Here is a 21,612-nt window from a genome sequence, read left to right on the forward strand (position 1 = left end):
GTGCACCGTTTACTCTGTTCCCGGCACTCACCCTCCTTTCAATATCTTTCTCAGTCATTCCATCCCTAGTGAACATACTTCCCAGATACACAAATTCCTCTACTTGTTTTAGAATAACTGCATTCACAGTAATTTCATACACTGCGGAACCTCCTCGGGTAAGTTTAAATGCAGATGATGGTACGACAGAGATAAGAATGGAAGAATAGATAGTGTTATAATAGATAAGATAATGTTGCTACAGAGTTTATAAAGGCGAAATAATTTTTGTATGGCTGCATAAACTTTTCAACCGATGTTTAGAGGAAGAATACACTCCCCCAGACTGGAGAAGGGCTGTTGTTATGCCTCTATACAGGGGAAAAGGTTCAAGAGTAGAATGTGAAAATTATAGAGTTATCAGCCTTTTGAGCGCTGTTGGCAAATGTTGTTACCGATACGTAAATGTATAACGAAGGAATAGGGAAAATCCCAACCCATCATTTATTATATTTATGGAGATAATAAAGTTATTAGATGCAATGTGTACTGGCTACACATCACTTGAAAGGGAGGGTAGATTTAAAATTGTAAAGAAAAAAAACCGTGATATTTACCTATTGCGGAGGATAGACCTTTCATTGATGGGCGCTCCGGTTGAGTTGATGCATCTCTCGCTGGGGGCAGTCACGGTGACCGTTTAGGATCTCCTATGTCTCCGAGTCTCGTGCACTGTACTACTCGTATAAAGGTATACTTACGTGATTATTTTGTATTTTGTTCTTCCATTTAGATTTCTCATCATCTTCTTCGGTACAGACAACGCAAGCACTCAGATCTGTTAGAAGGTTGATCTCCAACAGGACAGTGTCCAGTCTTCTAGGTTGAACCAGCACCACACATCGTTTGGTATTTGGACTGAAATGACAATACGAATGGTTAATATCAGTACTGCTAGGTGGTAGGCCGAGAGAATGGACCGCCACGCATGTCTATCCTGACACATCTTGTCATACATGCCGTTTGGTTCTACCTGCTTTTGACATGACCAGACTTAAGATTTTGGTTTGTCTGATCGTGCCACGTCTTCCTCGGCCGTCCTCGTCTCAGTCAAGTCAAGTCAACAGATGGAAGAGTTGAGGAAATGTGGATGTTCAAACATGGGCAGAAAAGTGAATGTTACAAAGTGTGTAAAGTGGCCACTTAAACCAGCCAAAGACAGGTCATAAGCCCTGTAAATGCCTAGACTTCCATATTCCCTTCTCAATTTTTTTTCCTTCTGTTGAAATAAATTTATATATTTTTGTTTTTAAAATAAAAGAGGGTGTCGAAATAAATAAAATCAAAGGTCCGTGGTTCGAATCCCACTCTACCCCAACTTGATTCTCATTTTCTAATAGTGAGTTATTTACAACTCATTGAAAATGGGCCTCAAAATTAAATATTTAGGTAAATCATAAGAACGCAAATATTTCTTCAAAAAAATAAATAAATAAGCTACCTGCGAATCTGCCACGCTAGTTCCCGCAGCACCTTGAGTGCCACGAAACTCGCGGCTCTGCGGGGCGGCGCTGCGAGCAAGTTGCCCGCGAGCCCCGACTCTGCCAACTCCTGTTCGCACTCCCGGGCCGTGAGTCGCAGGACCCCGACCCCTTCGGACCAGTGGTGTGCCATCGCACTGAAAAATAGTCATTTTATTTCATTATTTTCTAATAAACAGCACTGTGCGCCTTTTACACGTAAAAAGAAAAAATGCCATGCGCCATATTTTACGTCAGAATGTAAATATTGAACACCTTTAAAAAAAACAACCGATTTCTACATATGAGGTATTTTTATTTAATTTGACACTTTACAATTTATTTGAACTAGTTTTTTAATACAATGTCAATCAAATAGCCGGTCAACGAAAGGTCAATAAATATACAGAGAATGGAAATATACTTACGTTTATTCAAGCCGAATCTTTTTCAAAGATTTTTCACCTTTTCGAATAGACAAACAGAATGCGAGGATGCATTTTGAATATTCCCTGAAAAAAAGAAACATTAATAACACATCCAACGGTCTTCTTCGCGGGTCACAATCTGTGCGATTGGTTTGCTTCGTGCACGGTCAGTCTCCACCCGACTATCCTCCTCTCGTCTCTTCAACTCGCCCACCGGCTTCAACGCACGTCTAAGATAATCTGGTCCGTGTAGCTTAAAGGGGATCGTCCTCTGGAATTTGTGACTTCGCATAAGCCCACAGCAATCCTAAGAAGCGGGTCTGGGTGATTTATTTATTTATTAAACGCCTATTAACTTATATAGCGCCATTTTCGTAATAAAATACCTCAAGGGCGCTTTACATAGTGATTCTATTGTTAAATTAATTTAATTGAAGCTTTTAAATTTGTAATTTAATTAAAACAATTTATTTTGCTGTCACGTGCTACGGATTTATTCAAATGATTTAGAGAACAAGTGTTAATGATTTAGAGTTTTTTTTATTTTACTAACATTAACGGCAAATCTGCCTTTTACAAAAATTAATAATTCTAACATATTAGGATTAATTTTTTTTTTTTTTTTTAAAAACATAAGATTTATAAAAAAAAAATAAACCTAAAAATTTTACAAGATTTATATTTAAAAAATTAACCTTAAAATTATACAGCATATTCAGTAGAAAGTTTAAATAATTCAAGAATAAATGTAAAAAGCAAAATTAAATAATAAAACATTCTACAGTAATACAACACGAAAATCTGATCACTGATCATGTACGGATCAAATCGATTTTATCAGTTATTTCATGCAAATATGAAACTCTGTTTCCGAAAATTGATCAAAAAATGCAAAAACAAGCCTATTATAGTGTGTTGAATACAATTATTTACCACAAATAAGACATTTATACTTGTTTAGTGAACGTTATCTAGCAATCTTTTTATTTATTTAATCAATTGTACGTATTTATACAGAAAGCAGCCAGCCATAGAAAAGTGAAACTGAGATAATAGCCATTTTGTTAAAAGAGTGAATTATAAAATCTACACAATAGTTTGAATGTTTTTGACTTTAACAAATGATAAACAATGAATAAATAAGTTTTTTTTATATATTACAAACAAGAATCTTATTGTGTATCTTACCAGTTCAAAAGATTTTTAAAGTACCGTAAGATTTTTCTAGTTTTGTGGGTGTTTTCTGCAAATTGAGAAATGCCTATATTTCGTGTCAACCATGTCGGGAATCGAACCCGAGACCTCTTGCGTGGTAGGCTAATGCGCTGACCGCTACACCGAGCGGTCAACATGTATAATTTATCCATAATAATATACTTTCTACCTTCAAATTGTTACAAAGAATGATTAATTCTGTGGAGAGAAAACGAGAGAAACCCCTTTAGAAGTAACTTAAAAACAAAATAATGTTTATAAATTAAATAGAAAATTTTATGTTTTTGTAAATGAAATCGACCGAGCGACCGGCATTTGATACAATGGTGTAATTCTTAAAACAGTATGTGGAATATTTACCTAGAAGGCTGTGTGCACTCTTCAATAATTCTGTGGCAGTATCTTGCACAGCACGCGCGCACTTTATGTGAAAAATATAGTCAAATCCAAGCTTCAATCGTTCAGACGTCAAAAATTTTATTATTTTCGTGCGGCTTTGACAATTTTTGTGATGGTTTACATAGATAAAGTGACAGCAGCGGTTAGACGTTAGACGAAGAAAAAAAGCAAAGACAACAGTGTCTGCCATGTATACACGCAAAAAACGTGACATCAATTTCAGTGGTTTTATTTATTATTTTTTTAATATTTCTGTGGTCCGTTGAAATTTTCTGTCGTTTCGCAAAAATACTTGTCACCCATTATTTAAATAAATATTGCGTTAACCTTTTATTTCTGTGCGTGTTATAATTAAATATTCAAAACTTTAAAAAAAATGTCAAGATACACTACGATTGGTGTGCCAATGCAGTACCCTATGTGCCATTAGGTGCGGAAAGGAATGATGATCAATAACAAAAGCATTAACTTCGCGCTAAAACATTTTACTAAATGTCCTAAAATATTTATATGTAACCATTTACTGACCGGTTTCGAATCGCACCCGTCTTTTCGTCAGGACAGCAATTAACATATAAAACCTACCATAGATCATAGTTTTAGTACAAAAATATAAAACCAACATGACATGCATTTTAATAAGCAGTTCATGTGCATGTCGAAGCCGGTAGACATATAAAAGTCAGTAAATGGATATATTATAGGTACAAATATTTTATAGCATTTAGTAAAAGTTTTTGTACCTTTGTTACCGATCCGCATTTGTTTTTTCCTTTGTTTACCAGTCCACAGGCTTAAAAAAATTTGGAAACGCTGCAATAAGTATATATGATACCAAAAAATTTGCATGATAAAAATAAAACTACAATACATTACATTACATTTACATTACAATACATTATATAAAGCTAAGACAAGCATTATTGACAACATCAAAAAAGGAGCTCTGCGCTGGTTTGGACATGTAGAACAAATGGACAGCGAAAGAACGGCAAAAAATATTTACAATGCGAATGTTGATGGATGCAAAAATACAGGAAGACCGAGAAAGACATGGCATGACCAAATCCAACAAATACTTGAATATGGACATGTCAAAAGTCGTAATAATTGGTGTGCGTGCATGAGAAGATGTATGAATGTAGAGGAAGCGAGATCAGTATGCAAATATAGAGTGTTCTATCCTCTCAACTGACCCCTAAGGGGAAATGGCGTGATAGTTTGTTCTTGTTGTTGTTGTAATTTCAATTTATGTACAAAAAAAATATTGATACGTTTAGGCAATTATGACCTTGTTTACGATGCTGCCTGTTATAGCAAAATAAATGAAAAATTATCTTGTTATAAATATTTAACAGACTCAATATGGTCATTTTCCAAATCAATGGAATTGTGATTGTTTTTTTTGCGTCTATTTTGAACTTCTTTTCAAATCCATTCGATACAATAACGAAGTGCTAGCTTGCTTTAAACGTTGCACGCACTTTTTACTTGTACTGGGCGCTCCACTTCTATCATCTATATTAGAATTCTGGCGGATTCTTTCCGATTCCTTTTGTTTTGTTGCAATCGACGTAGCTGACAACATTTCGCTTTTACAAGCTGTGGTGCAGGCATTTTATTTGGATATCCAAATTTTAAAGTCTCTTTTCTTTTCTAGAGCGCGGCATTTTCTAGCGCGCGCCGTACCCACACAAGCCCAGACACGCAGCGCTATGATGTCACCTCGCAATCCTCCCTCCGCCCGCAACAAACCGTTTCCGATAGTCGACAAAACAAGCTATCCAGTCATAGTTTTACATATTTTGTATTCATCTACATTCACATAAAAAAGACTTCCTTTCATTCATAGTAGTTCTGTAAAAAATATTTAATACCTACTCATGTAAAATGTTAACATCTATGTAAGTAAATTATTGATACTAATTAGGGAAATAGGTGGGAGGTATTCAATTTATTATGTCTTTTGAAATACTCCTTAAAATATTTTTTTTACAAAGTAGGAACCTAATTTGACTATCTGCTTATTAGTACACTGAGCAGCCATTTAATTTTGACAAAATGATTTGAACCCGCTGTCAGATTCTGCGGCAAATTATTTATTTTATTTTGTGTAAAGTAGTTGTTCAAATCCTTAATTAAATTATGTACAATGTATATAGAATCTATAGGAATAGTTCGTAGTTATTAACGAACCAAGAATGCCGCTATTTCTCCAAAGGACCATACCGTACTTATAGGATATTATTACTATATTTACACACAGAAATTCTGCATACATAGGTTTGTTTTCCATTCATTTAATTAATTCGTTATTTTTAGACGTGCACGAGCTTAAAATAAACACAGCGTTATGTAAAATGCAGCAGTTCTTTGCTATTTGAACTATTTCATGCTATGTTTGATATTTATAGGCTTTAATTCATTAAAAAAATATACACGTGAATTGTACACGGGCTCTTCGCGTTCTTTCAATTTTCGAGATATTATAACAATGCCATGTTATCTCCTGAATCCGTTCTACCATATGGAGTATTCTAAACTAACAAAAATAATAGTCTTATACACGGCTGGCGAAAAGCAGGAAAAATACGATTGCTGCCATTACCCCTGTTTTGTCAGCTAAAAGTATCAAACTATGTTTTGAGGAAGTCCAAATGTTTGCAAACATGCTGGATTTCTTCCCCAGGGAGTTATTCAGATCTAAATTTATTTCAACAGACTGAAAACATTTTTGAGAAGGGAATATGGAAGTCTAGGCATTTACAGGGCGTATGACTCGTCAACGGCTGGTTTAATTGGCCACTACACACTTTGTAACATTCACCATTCTGCCCATGTTTAAATATCCACATTTCCTCAACTCTTCCATCCGTTGACTTTTGTGAAGTAAAAGAGCTGAAAAGTTTATCATGTGGGTGAGATTCATCCTGCTGAACCGATTCACCTACTAAGGTAACGCCTGAAAACAATCCAGCTTGTCTGCAAACATTTGGACACACTCAAAACATTGTTATATTTCCATATTATTTACCCTTTATTTTTTATATGTAAGATTTTAACTCCTGTATTTTTATTAAAGTCATAATTAAAATTGATAAGGTGATTTGCGAATTGGGAGAAATTTTCATTGGGAAGACACCTCATATGTTCTTTAACACGAATATCAACGTTTCTCAATGTTCTTCCAACGCAAACTGAAGGCCAAGAATTGCATTTAAGAAATGCCGGTAAGTGGTTATATACAAATATTTAATAACGTTTTACGAATTTCTGTTTTTAGGAATAATGGCTGTCCAGAGTAGACTGCTTTACGCGTTTCGCGGCTGGTTGGCGTTCCTCGCGTTCATGGATTTGGGCACTGCGGGCCGCTCGTATATAGAACATCGATCATTTCTAGAAGATGACTCTCACGGTATAGAAATATATATTTTTTTCTCATTAATCCTTCAAATTATTAACATACCAACACGTAGAACTAGATAAAATACTCTATATTATTGTCACCCTTTTTAAACCACCTGGTGACGCGAGAGAGAGGCGCAAAAGATATTTCCTCGATAGCTTAGAGAGCGCATGAACTGATCCAAGATGGTCCGACAAGGTCAGCCAACACACACACTACTAAGGACGTTTACTGCCACTTAATATGCAATGGAAATCGAAGTGTTCCCCGTCGCTCCACCAGATAATAATGCGTGAATGATGCGGATGTTTTGTTCTTTCTTATTCTGCTTTGTGCATCAGTCTTTTTAGATATTGGATGCGGTGATGATGATAATGCTGACACTTAAGCGGTAACTTTCTTTAGCGAGATAGCGGTACGAATCTTATTTGTTGCTAGTTTTTCATGCGGATTACAGAAGACTCATTTGTTTGAAGAAAAAATACGGATCGCAGCTTTATTTGAATATAGAATTTGTGAATCGTTGCAATGCGGTAGGTACTGCCAGGCTGCTCAGGTTCCTACTTACATATATAAAAACATATAAATGGCAGTAAACATTCACACGTAACCACCACCTATCTTTGTCAATCACCTATACCGCGTATACAAAGACTAGAGAATGAATGTACCTCTCATATTGATATTTTTAACTCGAGTCTCTGTGAATTCAAATAATTTCTGTTTAAATATTTTATGATGTTCCATGTGAACGATTAATTTAGAAATGCCGCTTGTGCCAATGAACTACTTTTAATTTATTCTCAATAAAATAGACTGACTCATATACACGGTGTTTCTGTAGCTCAATCGCAAATAACTATCGATGTGCTTAAAAACATGCTAAGCATTTGAGCTATCACAATGAACAATAATGAATATAAATTATTATGAAAATAAAACTTTGTTATCAGTGTTACACAATTTTATTATTTTACAAGAACACAAATATAGTTTCGGGAGAGCACTCCTCTCATCGACGGGTGATATAAAACTTATATAATAAACACTGAATATTGTTCACAATGTCATCGAATCTAAACAAAAAATAAACAGATTAATCAGTGAAACTTAGAGCAGGGGGGTTTTTTTCATATCTAAGGTGTTGGCATATGAATGGATGGTTATCTTAAGTACAGTACTTAAGTACAGTACATGTACTTAAGATAACCATCCATCCTTAGTCTACATAAATGTAGAAATAACATTGACTCCATATTTATGTTTTAATTGCTGAATGGCTTAATTGATGTACCATCGTTACTGGAACATGTGGCATTCAATGTTCCAATCCGCCGGTTGCGAAATAATAATGTGCTGTTCCTCGATCAGCACAGCGCAAACTATGGCTCGCATGCACCAATGTCCCGATTGTGTCGTATTGTAAACTCGAGACAAGATCTGGACTTTTTCGGTGTAAGTCTTTATAGTTTTAAAAATTTACTCGATACATTAGATCTTGTCTTGAGGTAGTAATTATTATTTTTTTTGTCCTAGCTTTAATTTTATTTAGGTGTATTTTATTTTATTAGTGCTCGTATCTATTATAAGAAATTGTATTTACCATCGTTAGAATGGACTGCATAGTCCGTCAAATAAATAAATGAGGAATGTTCCTCTGAAGTTTCGCGGTCTGGCCCTCACACACCGTGTATATTTTTCTTGCATGTATCAAAGTTTTTTTATCAATTTTTATTTTTTTGTAAATTTACTCACTATACAGGGTGTTCTTTAAACCCTGTCACATCCGAAACCACGATGATCAGTATGGAAGAGAAGACATATTAGCATACTTAAAAAATATTTAGAACAAAGAAAATTTTTAAATATAAAATATTTAAAAAACAAATGGTTGCTTACTTCTGCAGGGCAGAAGTGAGGGGAGCGCGGCGCAGTATCAGACTCCGGAGACTCCAGAAGTAAGCAACCATTTGCTCTTTTAAATATTAAAAAAAATATATATATATTTAACAATATTTTGAGTTTGTCCAAATTTTTGTAGACAAGGACTGGATTCAACTCCCTGGGGAGCTGTTTATATGAACATATTACAACAGAGATGAAGAACATTTAAGAGAAGGTAATATAGAAGTCTAGGCATCTACAAGGCTTATGACCTGTCAATGGCTGGTTTAAGTGGCCACTTTACACACTGTGTAACATTCACCATTCTGCCCACATTTTAACATCTATATCCCTTCAATTCTTTCATCTGTTAATGTTTTTGAAGTTAAAGAGCTGAAACCTTTATTTATGCGGGTGAGATTCATCTTATTGAATTATTTCACCTACATACTAGGCAACGCCTGAAAATATTATTTTTTCAATTTCTATACTTCTTCATGGACCAGGTAATTTGTCAACAATATTTTGAGTTTGTCCAAATTTTGTCAAAGTTCAAATGTGGGCAGAATGGTGGATGTTACACAGTGTGTAAAGTGGCCACTTAAACCAACCATTGACAGGTCATAAGCCCTGTAGATGCCTAGACTTCTATATTCAATTTCCTTCTTTTCCATTCCACTATCTCCTTGTTTTGTCCATATTTATCTTATTTTAATACATAGTATATTTATTATTTATATAGTTTAAACTTCAAGCCGTCGTCGCTTTATTACAGTATTATTTAGTGAATACATATAATTGGATGGCAGGCCCTACTATGTATACATTTTATATATTTTTTTTTTTTAATATTCATTTAACCTGTACATCTGTTTGTATTCGAAATAAATAAAATTACCTTCTCTTAAATGTTCTTCATCTCTGTTGTAACATGTTAATATATATATTGGTTCTAAAAAATATTTGAATGTGCCAATATGTCTTCTTGCTCATAATGATCATCGTGGTTTCGGATGTGACAGGGTTTAGTGAACACCCTGTACAGTAAAAAGCGCTTGTGCTGTACAATAATAACTGGATAATGGTACGCCTTTCTTTGGAAACTTCCTGTTAGATGAATTTTGTTTTATTTCAGAGGATTTTACTGTCTCTAGAATGCTGGGAATGTATTCTCTACTGAAAGCATTGGCACTCGTTCACTGCACCCTCTACATCCACTACCCGCCGTGAGTATTTATTTATAACCCTTATCTTATATCTATTTATTTATTTTTACATAAACGGCATAAATTGCCTTTAACATATATTTTTTATTTTATTTAAATCTTAAAATAGGGCACACATATCGTACATATTGTTATGTGTGTTCTAATAATAACATTGCAAATATATTTAATTTATAAATTGTTTATCACATATGTCTTGACCATTATTTTAAATTTTGATATGTTTTTTTCTTCATAAATATTTTTTTCCATTTCGTAATACTTTTTAATTGCTTTAAATAAAATTGAATTTTGTGACTTTGCCTTTTTCCTAAATGGAAGTCTAATTTTGTTCTTTTCTCTAGTATTGTGATCGTGTTCATGCTGGTTCCGATCAATTTTTTTTCCAAAATTCTGTTTTTTTATTAGAGTTTATAATTTTATGAACAAATATCATTGTATTGTAAAATATTCTTTGTTTATATGTTAATAATTTCATTTCATTTACCATCGACTTTACCCTCGTATATCTGTTTTTTTTCAAAATGATTCTAAAGGCTTTATTTTGTAATACAGTTAGAACATAAGTATGAAAAAAAAAATACATACAAAAATATATAACAAAAAATTATAAAATTGTATAACTCTAACAATAGTAACAAGTAGGTAAATACACATTAGCAATTAAAAATATTAACGAAATAAATGCATAAATATGAAAAAGCAAAAAAGGAAAACATTATCTATATATCAACAATATTTTGAGTTTGTCCAAATTTTTTAGACAAGGACTGGATTCAACTCCCCGGGGAGCTGTTTATATTAACATATTACAACAGAGATGAAGAACATTTCAGAGAAGGTAATATAGATGTCCAGGCATCTACAGGGCTTATGACCTGTCAATGGCTGGTTTAAATGGCCACTTTACACACTGTGTAACATTCACCATTCTGCCTATATTTGAACATCTATATTCCTTCAATTCTTTCATCTGTTGATGTTTATCACATTATGTAAGGCTGAACCAAATATGTCAGCCTTGTCCTCATACTGATTACCATATCTGTGGAGCCTAGGGATAGGCGAGTAGATGTGATAGTTGGTCCTAGAACTTGCAGAATAAAAAGTATATACATACGTACAGAAGAATTATGTATATATTTTTATTTTATTTATTTAACTTTTTGTACATAATGATTATTTGTACATTGGCGGGCTTATTGCCAAATGGCAATTTCTTCCAACCAACCAATAAAATAAAAGTTTAATTTTTATAATTCAAGTTACAGTACATATTCAATAGAAAAAAAAGATTAAAAATTTAAATATATATAAAAATAGAAATAAACGTATTTGTTTATAAATTACCTTAAATCGAAACTATTACTCAATGGGAAAAAGGAAAAAAGAGGAAAGAGGAAAGAGGAAAAAGGAAAGGAGGAGAGATTAAGGAAGAGAAAGGAGATGTTTCTTCAGACGTGATTTAAACAGAGATAATGTAGTAACATCTTTGATGGTGGATGGGAGATGATTCCACAGTCGAGCCGCATGGACACTATATGAGTTAGAGAAGAAAGAGGAATTGTGTATGGGTATTAAGAGAGTGCCTTGAGAATGAGAACGAAGAGGTAAACCATGAACTGATAAGCGTTGAAATTTTTCACACAGGTATATAGGAGCGTTAGGTTTATTGGTTATTGTTTTATATATATAATTCTTCCTTACGTGTGATTTATCTATTATGTATACGGCCTAAGGCAATTACAACAGTTACATGAAGAAACATATATTGTGGAATAATCTACCCACTAATGTTAGAGACGCCCCTTCTTTATTTACATTTAAGTCAAGATTGAAATGTCACTATCTAAATATTTAAATTGTTATTTTATCCTTCTTCTTTCCTTCCCATCCCCTCTCCTCTCTTCATAGTATAGTGTTAATTTAATGAAGGGAATATGGGAGTCTAGGCATTTACAGGGCTTTAAACCTGTCATTGGCTGATTTAAGCGACCGCTTTACACACCGTGTAACATTCACCATTCTGCTTGTGTTTGAACATCCACATTTCCTCAACTCTTCCATCTGTTGACTTTTGTGAAGTAAAGGAGCTGAAACCTTTATTATGCGGGTGAGATTCATCCGGCTGAACCGAATCACCTACTCGGCAATGTCTGAAAACAATTTTCATTTTTTTAAACTTATTCTTGTACCATGTTACGCAGTGTGTTAAGTGGCCACTTAAACCAGCCAATGACAGATCATAAGCCCTGTAATTGCCTAGACTCCCATATTCCCTTCTCAAAAATGTTTTCCCTCTCTGTTGCAACAAATTTCAATATGAACAACTCCCTAGGGAGGAAATCCAGCAAGTCTGCAAGCATTTGGACGTACTCAAACATCGGTCAAATTTAAGTTATGCGGTGACGGGTTGCCGTCGATGATATTATTCACCCCGACTCAACACGACATTTGGAGTGGAGCCCCGTGGAGTTGGAACGCGTGTCTCAGTAAATGCAAATAAAAAAAATATTTTTTTCAGAGTTGTATCACTCGGCTACTGCGCGCTCATCCTGACGATCTTCCTCTACGCGAGTGAGGTGCTGTACTTCCAATCGACTACGCTCAATTTCTATGTCATCTTCCCCTGCATACTAAACGGTAATCCTATACAACTTTTATTTGTTTATTGCTCAACTCTCACTGGTGAATATATTCTGCGCCATCTCATCATAACATACTCCCAGCGTCACTCACACCTCGCAACTAAATACACCCGGGGTGCTATTCTGAATTTTCTCAACCCCCTGGAGAGTGATTAATTTTGGGATATTTATTATTTGCACTCGTTTACACTTTGCTTCATATCTGGCCACACTGATAAATAAATATGAACACTTGAAATCAAGCATGATGATTTTGAAATTTGTTGCAACAGAGAGGGAAAACATTTTTGAGAAGGGAATTTGAGAGTCTAGGCATTTACAGGGCTTATGACATGTCATTGGCTGGTTTAAGTGGCCATTTTACACACTGTGTAACATTCACTTCTCGAAAATGCTTTCGTTCTCTGTTGCAACAAATTTCAATATAAACAACTCCCTAGGGAGAAAATCCAGCCAGTCTGCAAGCGTTTGGACATACTCAAAACAATGATGATGATTTTTATTTAGAACATTATAACGACCTTAAGCATTACCCAAATCACTTAATTAAGTTGAATTGACCAAATCGTATTCGTTTTTTTTTCCGTTTTATAAACAGTTTTATACATTATTTTATGTTCAATCATCAGACATTATACGCAGTATAGTGCCATCACATTCAAAATATAAAAATCCCCAAATTGACCACTCTCTAGGGGGTCGAGAAGATTCAGAATACTTAAAATAATTAATAACTTAGAATCAGTCATGAATTTTTAAATTACGATTTTTTTGCTAAAAACATTAAATTTGTTAAAACTTAACGATAGAAAAAAAATTATAGACCTTTTAAATTTATTCAAAATTGAAAATTCAATATGGGATTGCCCCGAACTATTATCTCTCATCAACTACGGGGTGCCTGGAAGAATGACTAGACAGGTGCCACCGTTTTGTAGCAGCAATTCACGGAATGTGTATACTTGTAATGCCGTATTAAACAGACTTCATGAACTCGGCAATAGTTATTCCCACGTTTCTGATATATTTAGTCTAGGGTATTGTTCCTATAGAACAAACCTTTTGAACTTTTTCAAAGATGGTGAATGGTAATTATATTTATTTATTCATGCATTTCATAACTACCTACCTGCATCTTATAATTTATTGTTGGTTGTGATTTTTTACAAATAAATTTAAATGTTCATGGAAGCAGAGAGTAGAGTAGCCATACAATGTCTTCTCCTTTTTATGCACTTTTTATGTAATATTTTTATTTTTACTTTTTTAGAATTCAATTATTTTTCCCCTCTCCTCCTGCATTCATAATAAATTAGTGTGAAATCCGTAATTCGTCTTACTTTTTTTAATTGTTCTTTTGTACCTTGTTCAATATAAAGACTGTATGATTACATTAATAAATAAATAAATAATATACACAGTTTTCTGTTCACTTTGCCCGGATGTATGACACAGTACTTAAGATTTTCTTGTTTTATTATTTAAACTTTCCACTGAATATGCTGTATAATTTTTTTTTTATAAATCTTGGGTATAAGGAAATATATGTTTTTATTAAAAATATTAAGCCAAATATGTAGTATTGTAAGGTAGAGCTCTGTTGCACCGTGGCGAAGCCCGCATATGTGTTGATGTCACTGTTCGTTTCTAGCTTTGACCCTCGGAGGGTTAGTGTACGTCCCTTCCGCCGTTAATCTGTGGGGTTCCGGAAGGCCGGGCTCCCTCGCCAACGGGGGCGACATGCTGGACGAGAACGCGGTGCTGCTGAGGCAGCTGGTCAAGCAGAGGAGACCGAGACAGAAATGAGGTAAAATTCCGCTGTATCATATTCATTCACCCGCATCTCATCACCCGTAATATTATGCCAGAATGGTATCGCCTGAAGAAAGTTATGCATGAAAACATTTCTCCACAATATCCATATTGATTTTGAAAATACGAGGTGAGTTTTTTTAAGTAAGTACCGTTTTATTTCAATTTCAATTTCAATTTATTTATTTTATTCACGTTTACGTCCATTACAAAAATATTTCAATGCATACATAAACTACTTTTAAACTACTTTTAATTACTTATATTATATATGTTAATAAAATCAATATATTGCTGCTCTTACTATAATGTGGCATTAATTTTGAAGATGTTTTTTAAATTGACCTAAATTTAAATTTACTGTCTTATATTTCACTTAAAGATTCTTCTCATCGTTTCTTTGAATCCCTTAAAATAAATATGTGTTTATGTTTTTCCTTTTTTAAAAAAAATGTTATTACTATTTTATTTTATTTTTGCATCTGAGTATGTTTTTCATTCTTTATTTTCATTCTTAATTTTTAATTACTCTTACAAATTTTCTTCATTTTTAATATTATTTCCATTTGTAAATACTCACTACAAACTACAAACCTTAAAATATATTTTTTTCACTTAAATTTTAATTTTTAAACAACTTTCATTTATGTTTTCTTTTTCCTTCTCTTTTTTATACTTTCATAATTAACCCTACATATAATTGCTTTTTAATATGGAAACTTCAATGGTCCATTAGAATTAAGTCTAATTGTGTAAAATATTAAACTTTGTAACTGTACTGTATGTTTCCTGAATAAAAGAAAATAAAAAAATTAAAAAAATAAATAAAAAAAAATAACATGAAAAAATCCATACTAAAATTTAAATATACCAAGATGGTAAAATAAAAATACCCAGCAATTATAGAAAAAGGATGCTTTCCTCTCTGAACTTTTTTTCACTAATATGAAAAATGTCGATATCCGAAGAAATACGGTTGAGTAAAGACATCGCTCTTCCTACTGGCATTACCATCGGCAGGTTGGTTCTGCGAGCAGGAAGATAAAACAGCTTAAGCTGCCTATGTCTAAGGTAGTCATTAGGAACATAAAAAAAAACTCTCCGTTACACCCATGTTGATCGTGATACCACGGATTAATTCGGAAAAAATACATTAGCAAGTATGCATTTCTTCTTTTCTCCCAACTATTGTAGCCAAGCATTCCTAGTATGAAGTCAGACGGAATTCCCCCGCGCATGCGTACTTTATACCTACATCTGTTGTCGAGCCGCAGATGCCGTTGCGGCGTCAGTCAGTGCTGTTTACATTTGCTTTTGCGTATTTGAAATGCCTCCGCCGATGGAGGATCCCGCCGACTGTGAAATACGCGCAGTTTTACGTTTTCTTCACGTTCACCGTTTTCCCTTCTCAAAAATGTTATCCCTCTCTGTTGCAACACATTTAGATCTAAAAAACTGAGGTTTTTCAGTTAAAAATAAAATTGTTACAAAAAGTTTACTTTTTTTTTTAAACAATATTTTGAGTTTGTCAAATTTTTTGTAGACTTGGACTGGATTCAACTCCCTGGGGAGCTGTTAATATTAACATATCAAAACAGAGATGAAGAACACTCTAAAGAAGGTAATATAGATGTAACATAATTCAAAATATTGTTGATAGATCCACCAAAATCCACAAAGTGGCCACTTAAACCAGCCAATGACGGGTCATAAGCCCTGTAGATGCCTAGATTTCTATATTACCTTCTCTACTGTGTTTTTTAAAATATCAAAACGGAATTTACTTAAAAAACAAGAGTAATTGAATTAATGAACTTTGAACTTAAAATATAAAACAAATTTTATTTGACATAAAATGGATATTTTTGTATCACGTTAAATAATATTTGATGTTTAAAAGATAATGTCGGTCAAATGTCCACCACGGCGTTGTTTAACCCGAGGTACAATTTTCATTAATTCTCTCATTAGATGAGCAAAGAAGGTAAACAAATTTACTACCCTGGCAACACTAACGAATTTCCCATTTTGTTTTCTCCGACAATCTGACATGGAAAAGAATTGAATTTTTGAGTAATGCATTTGCCACTTACACATGCATGTGCTAATTACATATGAAATGTGATCCCATCCTGTTTCTTAAAGATCCAAGCAGTATTTCTGCACATTAAAACGACACAACACGGCATAATTGAATTCAAATCGGGAGTTGGGTACTGAGCGACGTCTCTTTTAAGAGTAGTTTAGTCACCTTCTGTTTGATCTGCAGTTTCTTGACTATTCTTAATTCTATGTATAAAAAATTATACATAGAATTAAGAATAGTCAATTTTTTTTTTATTAAATTCAAATATAATGGTAAGCTGTGCATAATCACTTATTTAGACGATTCGCCCCTGCCATCAGTCCCACGTCCCTAATGATCTCAGTATAAAATATGTATTTTTCTCTTTCCAGATTAACTTGGGATGGATTCTGAAGAATTCGCGTGACTTTTAACCAATCTAGAGTAAAATAATATAGTGCCTCCAATCTAATCTTAATTATGTAGGATCCTGAATTAGCTGTTTGAATCTTTAGGGTAAGAATGTCACTTTTACTAATTTCCTATACGTGCATCATTTTATCCAAATTAATATTTGAAGCACCGGAGGTCGCCTGCAAATCTTGTATTATGCCAGTCCTCCAATATGGGTGCGAATCTCGGCACCTCACCGCAACTCGGAACACCAAACTTCCGAGGTTTGAGAGTAAGCCTCGAGGAGAATATAAGGCATAAGGTCGTTCGATTTTATGTATCTCTAACGTATATATATTTATTTATTTATTATATATACGGCCTAAGCCAATTACAACAGTTACATGAAGAAACAAATGCAAGAAACTGAACAAAAAGAACATAAAACTATTTAGCAAAGACAAACAAGGGCAAAACAATAATTGTATACAATATATTCAAAAGTCGAAAGACCTAAAACTTTGAGCTAAACCATGCCAATCCAACTTCATCCCACACTGTTTAGTCGCGAAGAGATCTACGAAAAGCCGGAAGATCTATCCCAAAGAATTCCAAGTCGTGTGATGAATTGACTAATCTACACATTCTGGTCATTGGGGCATAAAAACCAAAGTTGCTCTTAGAAGATTTTATAAATAGCAGATTTTGACTTCTGGTGACACGGCTGGGAACATGAAAAGAAATCGATTGCGACAGAGATGGGACATCACTTAAAGCATATACTCCTGTAACAAGCGTCTCGAGGATGCGGCGGTGGATCTGGCAGATCCTAAACTCAAGTTGCCTGTTCCTCGAGGCTCACACTGTCCCGGAAGGCCGCCGATGATTCAACAATGTTTCGACTTTATTCGGCAAAGCTAACGGACTCTGGATTGACGTGGAAGAAGGCGAGGGTGCTGGCTGGCGATTGGGCTTCCTGGAGGCATCTGGCGATGTCCACATGTTCCACTTAGGAGCGGATAAGGATTATGGATTAATGGATTTTGGTTTTTAACAATATGGTTTGATTTCAATAAGCTCTGTCCACACGCTAAAAATGTAATTCTATTAATTTTTTGACGAGAATTTAGCAGTCCACATTGGAGTTCTGGTCCCGTCCCTGATGTATGGGAGCGAAGTATGGATTCGGAAAAACAGGGATGAAAGTAGGCTGAATGCTGTCGAAATGCGATCTCTCGGGCGAATGTGTGGTAAATCTATTGACAATAGATGCACTAATGTTGAGATGCGGCTGAGATAAGCGTTATTGACATAATCAAGAATGGAGTTCCGCGCTGGTTTGGACATGCAGAGCGAATGGACGGCGAAAGAACAGCTAAAAATGTTTACAATGCGAATGTTGATTTGAATTATGCTCGATTATGAAATTAATAATCTACTCACTAATGTCAGAGACGCCCATTCTTTATTCACATTCAAATCGCGTATGAAATGTCACTTCCTGAATATTTGATTTTTCCCTTTCTCCTTCCTCTTTCCTTCTCTCTTTACCCCGTCCTCTCTTCATAGTATTGTGTAGATATTTAGCCAATCTTATTTCTTAAAAAAATATACATGTTTATCATTATTTGGTTTTATAATGAAAATAATACAATATGTTAATATGCCATTCTCAAATTGATCGGTCTTCGGTAGGAAGAAATCGCCTTAAGGCGATTTGCCCGCCCTTGTGCATATGTTCGTGAACTGTATATGTATATAAAGTGCTTAAATAAATAAATACTTTGAAGATCTGGGCTCGGAGGGCGAGATCTAACTTACGGCGAACCGTCACAATAGATCGGCACAGGTCGCAGTGACTTCAGCACTATCTTCCATATTTGAGAGTAAAAATCTCTCATTAAATGCGTATCTCATTGAAATTTTCCCCGATCTTAATTAGGCATGTTCCTATTTATATATTATACTAATTAGCGAGCAATATAATAATATGTAGGTATTTAAATTAAAATAGAATCTTCATATCATATTTTATACGGTTTCTAGTTGATTAGTTTCAATTAAGCGATAATTTTAATAATGAGTCTAAATCTCGGAGTAATAATTCTCTATGGAAGGCCAAGAGTCCTGCGTTGAGTTGGAATTCAACACAATGGAAAGTGGAAGCGTGTGCGTGTACACTATTAAATAATAGCAAAATTAAAAATTATTACATAACATACTGAAATTTTTGGACAAACTCAAAATATTGTTGATAAATCCACCTGGTCCATGAAGAAGTATAGAAATTGAAAAAATTACATTTTCAGGCGTTGCCTAGTCTAGTATGTAGGTGAAATAATTCAATTAGATGATTCTCACTCGCACAAATAAAGGTTTCAGCTCTTTAACTTCACAAACATCAACAGATGAAAGAATCGAAGGGATATAGATGTTCGAATATGGGCAGAATGGCGAATGTTACACAGTGTGTAAAGTGGCCACTCAAACCAGCCAATGACAGGTCATAAGCCCCGTAGATGCCCAGACTTCTATATTGCCTTCTTTAAAATGTTCTTTATCTCTGTTGTAATATGTTAATAGTAATAATATTAGTTAACATTATCTCAGTGCCGCGTGGTCCAATTCAGAAATGGAGAAAAATTCTCAATTAATGAACTTATTAAGGCTTTTTAGGCTATGCCCGTGTCAAGCCACAATAAATAACAATAAAAATACATAGTAAAATTAAATAGATCAAATTATTATGACATTGAATAACAATCTAGAAAAAAAGTTATAAATAGTCAAAATGTGATAGTAAACGTAATAAATAATCAAATTCCAAAGAATACAATGAAAAAAAGATAGTCAGAAATAATTTTTAAAATATAAAATTATTCAAATTAAGAATCACAGATAATCAAATATACAAACTAGTGGTATCAATAAAATCAACAAAATAATAGTAAAATATAGTAGTATTAAAAAAAACAAAATAAGAGTATCATTTAAATCAACAGAAAAAGAATATATACATAAAAGCATACTTGAAATGATAATTGAGATATGTTTTCTAGAAACTCACGCAATACCATAGTAAGAAATAGGAGCAATAAATCATATGCCAAATAATAGTACGTACTAAATTAAATTAAAAAAAAATACATAATGAAAAAAAACATAAAAATTATATATATACACCTTAATACATCGTCCCTTTTGTAAGCCATTTCATCTGCAGACTTTTGGCCACTTCCGGCTTTCAATTGACCTTTGCATGGCAGACACAGTGGGACTTTTTTTTCTTATTTACTTTTTGCTAAACAAACTTTTTTATACACAAACATAATTCTATTTTTTTGTAAATGCATTCTCCTCGAATGCAACCCTGGTATATCGATGAATTGAACATGTATGCTCCTTACTTCTTTTTTACATATTGGATTGAAGATTTTAATATCTACAAACACGCACATTGGCGCTGTGCGTGTTTGTAGATATTAAATCTCAATCCAATATCGTAAAAAGGAGTAAGGTGCATCACATGTACAATTCATCGATATACCAGGGGTGTTCTTTCAACCCTGTCACATTCGAGACCGAATGCATTACAAAAAATAGAATTATGTTTGTGTATAAAAAAGTTTGTTTAGCAAAATTAATATAAGTAAATTTCAAAAAAAGCAAATGGTTGCTTACTTCTGCAGGGAAGAAACGAGGAGGGGAGAGGAGGGAGTCTGATACTGCACCGCGCTCCTCTCACTTCTGCCCTGCAGAAGTAAGCAACCATTTGTTCTTTTTAATATTTTATTTTTTACAAATTTTCTTCGTTCTAAATATTTTTTTAAATATGCCAATATGTCTTCTTGCCCATACTGATCATCGTGGTTTCGGATGTGACAGGGTTTAAAAAACACCCTGTATATAAAGATATTATTAGAGATACGAACATGGCATTTCAAATAAGGTTAAGATAAGGGAGCCCTGTGTCAAAATCGAATAATATTAGTTTCTTGTTCAGTTTTACATTGGTCAAGTTAATGATTCGATTTCGGCCCCAATTTCCTTGGTTTATGGAGGCATTATATTTAAATATTTTGTCCACCAGAGCGTATTGAGGCGGACGTGCTTTCGCTGGAACGGCATTTTTGACAAGAGCCGCGTTCGAGGAGCGAACTCTTTTACCGACTGTAACGCGGGTTGCCACTCTACAAAATAAATTATCGGAATATTCTTTTGTCATGGTATCTAGTTAGTCGGTAACACGATAAGGTTGAGAAACAATGAAGTACTGGTCATTGATCAGCATAGCACAAACGACGGCCTTAATTCTCCAATGACCCGTCTTTGTCGTATCGTTAACTCGAGACGATATCTGGACTTTTTTGGTTTAAACAAGGATTCACAAAACTTCACAAAAGTCAACAGATGGAAGAGTTGAGGAAATGTGGATGTTTAAACATAGGCAGAATGGTGAGTGTTACACAGTGTGTAAAGTGGCCACTTAAACCAGCCAATGACCGGTCATAATCCCTGTAAACGCCCAGACTTCCATATTCCCTTCTCAACAATTTTTTCTCTCTCTGTTGAAATAAATTTAACTAAATAAATAGTCCAGATCTCGTTTCGATGTCCCTTATGTTTTTTGTTTAACA

General features: G+C 34.1%; 2 protein-coding genes across 3 annotated transcripts in view; one reads left to right on the top strand and one right to left on the bottom strand.

The window, feature by feature from the left end:
• The window catches only part of Dcr-1 (Endoribonuclease Dcr-1), a 63,178-nt gene extending 59,481 nt beyond the window's left edge, over window positions 1-3,697 (bottom strand). The window contains exons 1-4 of the mRNA XM_088239497.1: window positions 3,503-3,697; window positions 1,928-2,011; window positions 1,481-1,657; window positions 741-897 (exon numbers count right to left, since the gene is read on the bottom strand). Coding sequence (XP_088095623.1) covers window positions 741-897; window positions 1,481-1,653 — 330 coding nt within the window. The 5' untranslated portion in view covers window positions 1,654-1,657; window positions 1,928-2,011; window positions 3,503-3,697. The remainder of the gene's footprint in view (window positions 1-740; window positions 898-1,480; window positions 1,658-1,927; window positions 2,012-3,502) is intronic.
• Window positions 3,698-5,585: 1,888 nt separating this feature from the next.
• LOC148284483 (uncharacterized) lies at window positions 5,586-18,599 on the top strand. 2 transcript variants are annotated; one of them, XM_088239565.1, is made up of 7 exons: window positions 5,586-5,824; window positions 6,825-6,956; window positions 9,967-10,057; window positions 12,582-12,700; window positions 14,357-14,512; window positions 16,061-16,138; window positions 16,975-18,599. In XM_088239565.1, the coding sequence occupies exons 2-5, from the start codon at window positions 6,830-6,832 to the stop codon at window positions 14,509-14,511; spliced, it is 492 nt and encodes a 163-aa protein (XP_088095691.1). In that variant the 5' UTR covers window positions 5,586-5,824; window positions 6,825-6,829; the 3' UTR covers window position 14,512; window positions 16,061-16,138; window positions 16,975-18,599. The 2 variants fall into 2 exon arrangements, with proteins under 2 accessions (XP_088095691.1, XP_088095685.1); XM_088239559.1 differs by lacking the exon at window positions 16,061-16,138.
• Window positions 18,600-21,612: the final 3,013 nt, after the last annotated feature.

This window comes from Micrasema longulum, unplaced genomic scaffold, assembly GCF_059751315.1.
Source record: "Micrasema longulum isolate JH-2025_06_02 unplaced genomic scaffold, ASM5975131v1 h1tg000116l, whole genome shotgun sequence".
NCBI lineage: Eukaryota > Metazoa > Arthropoda > Insecta > Trichoptera > Brachycentridae > Micrasema > Micrasema longulum.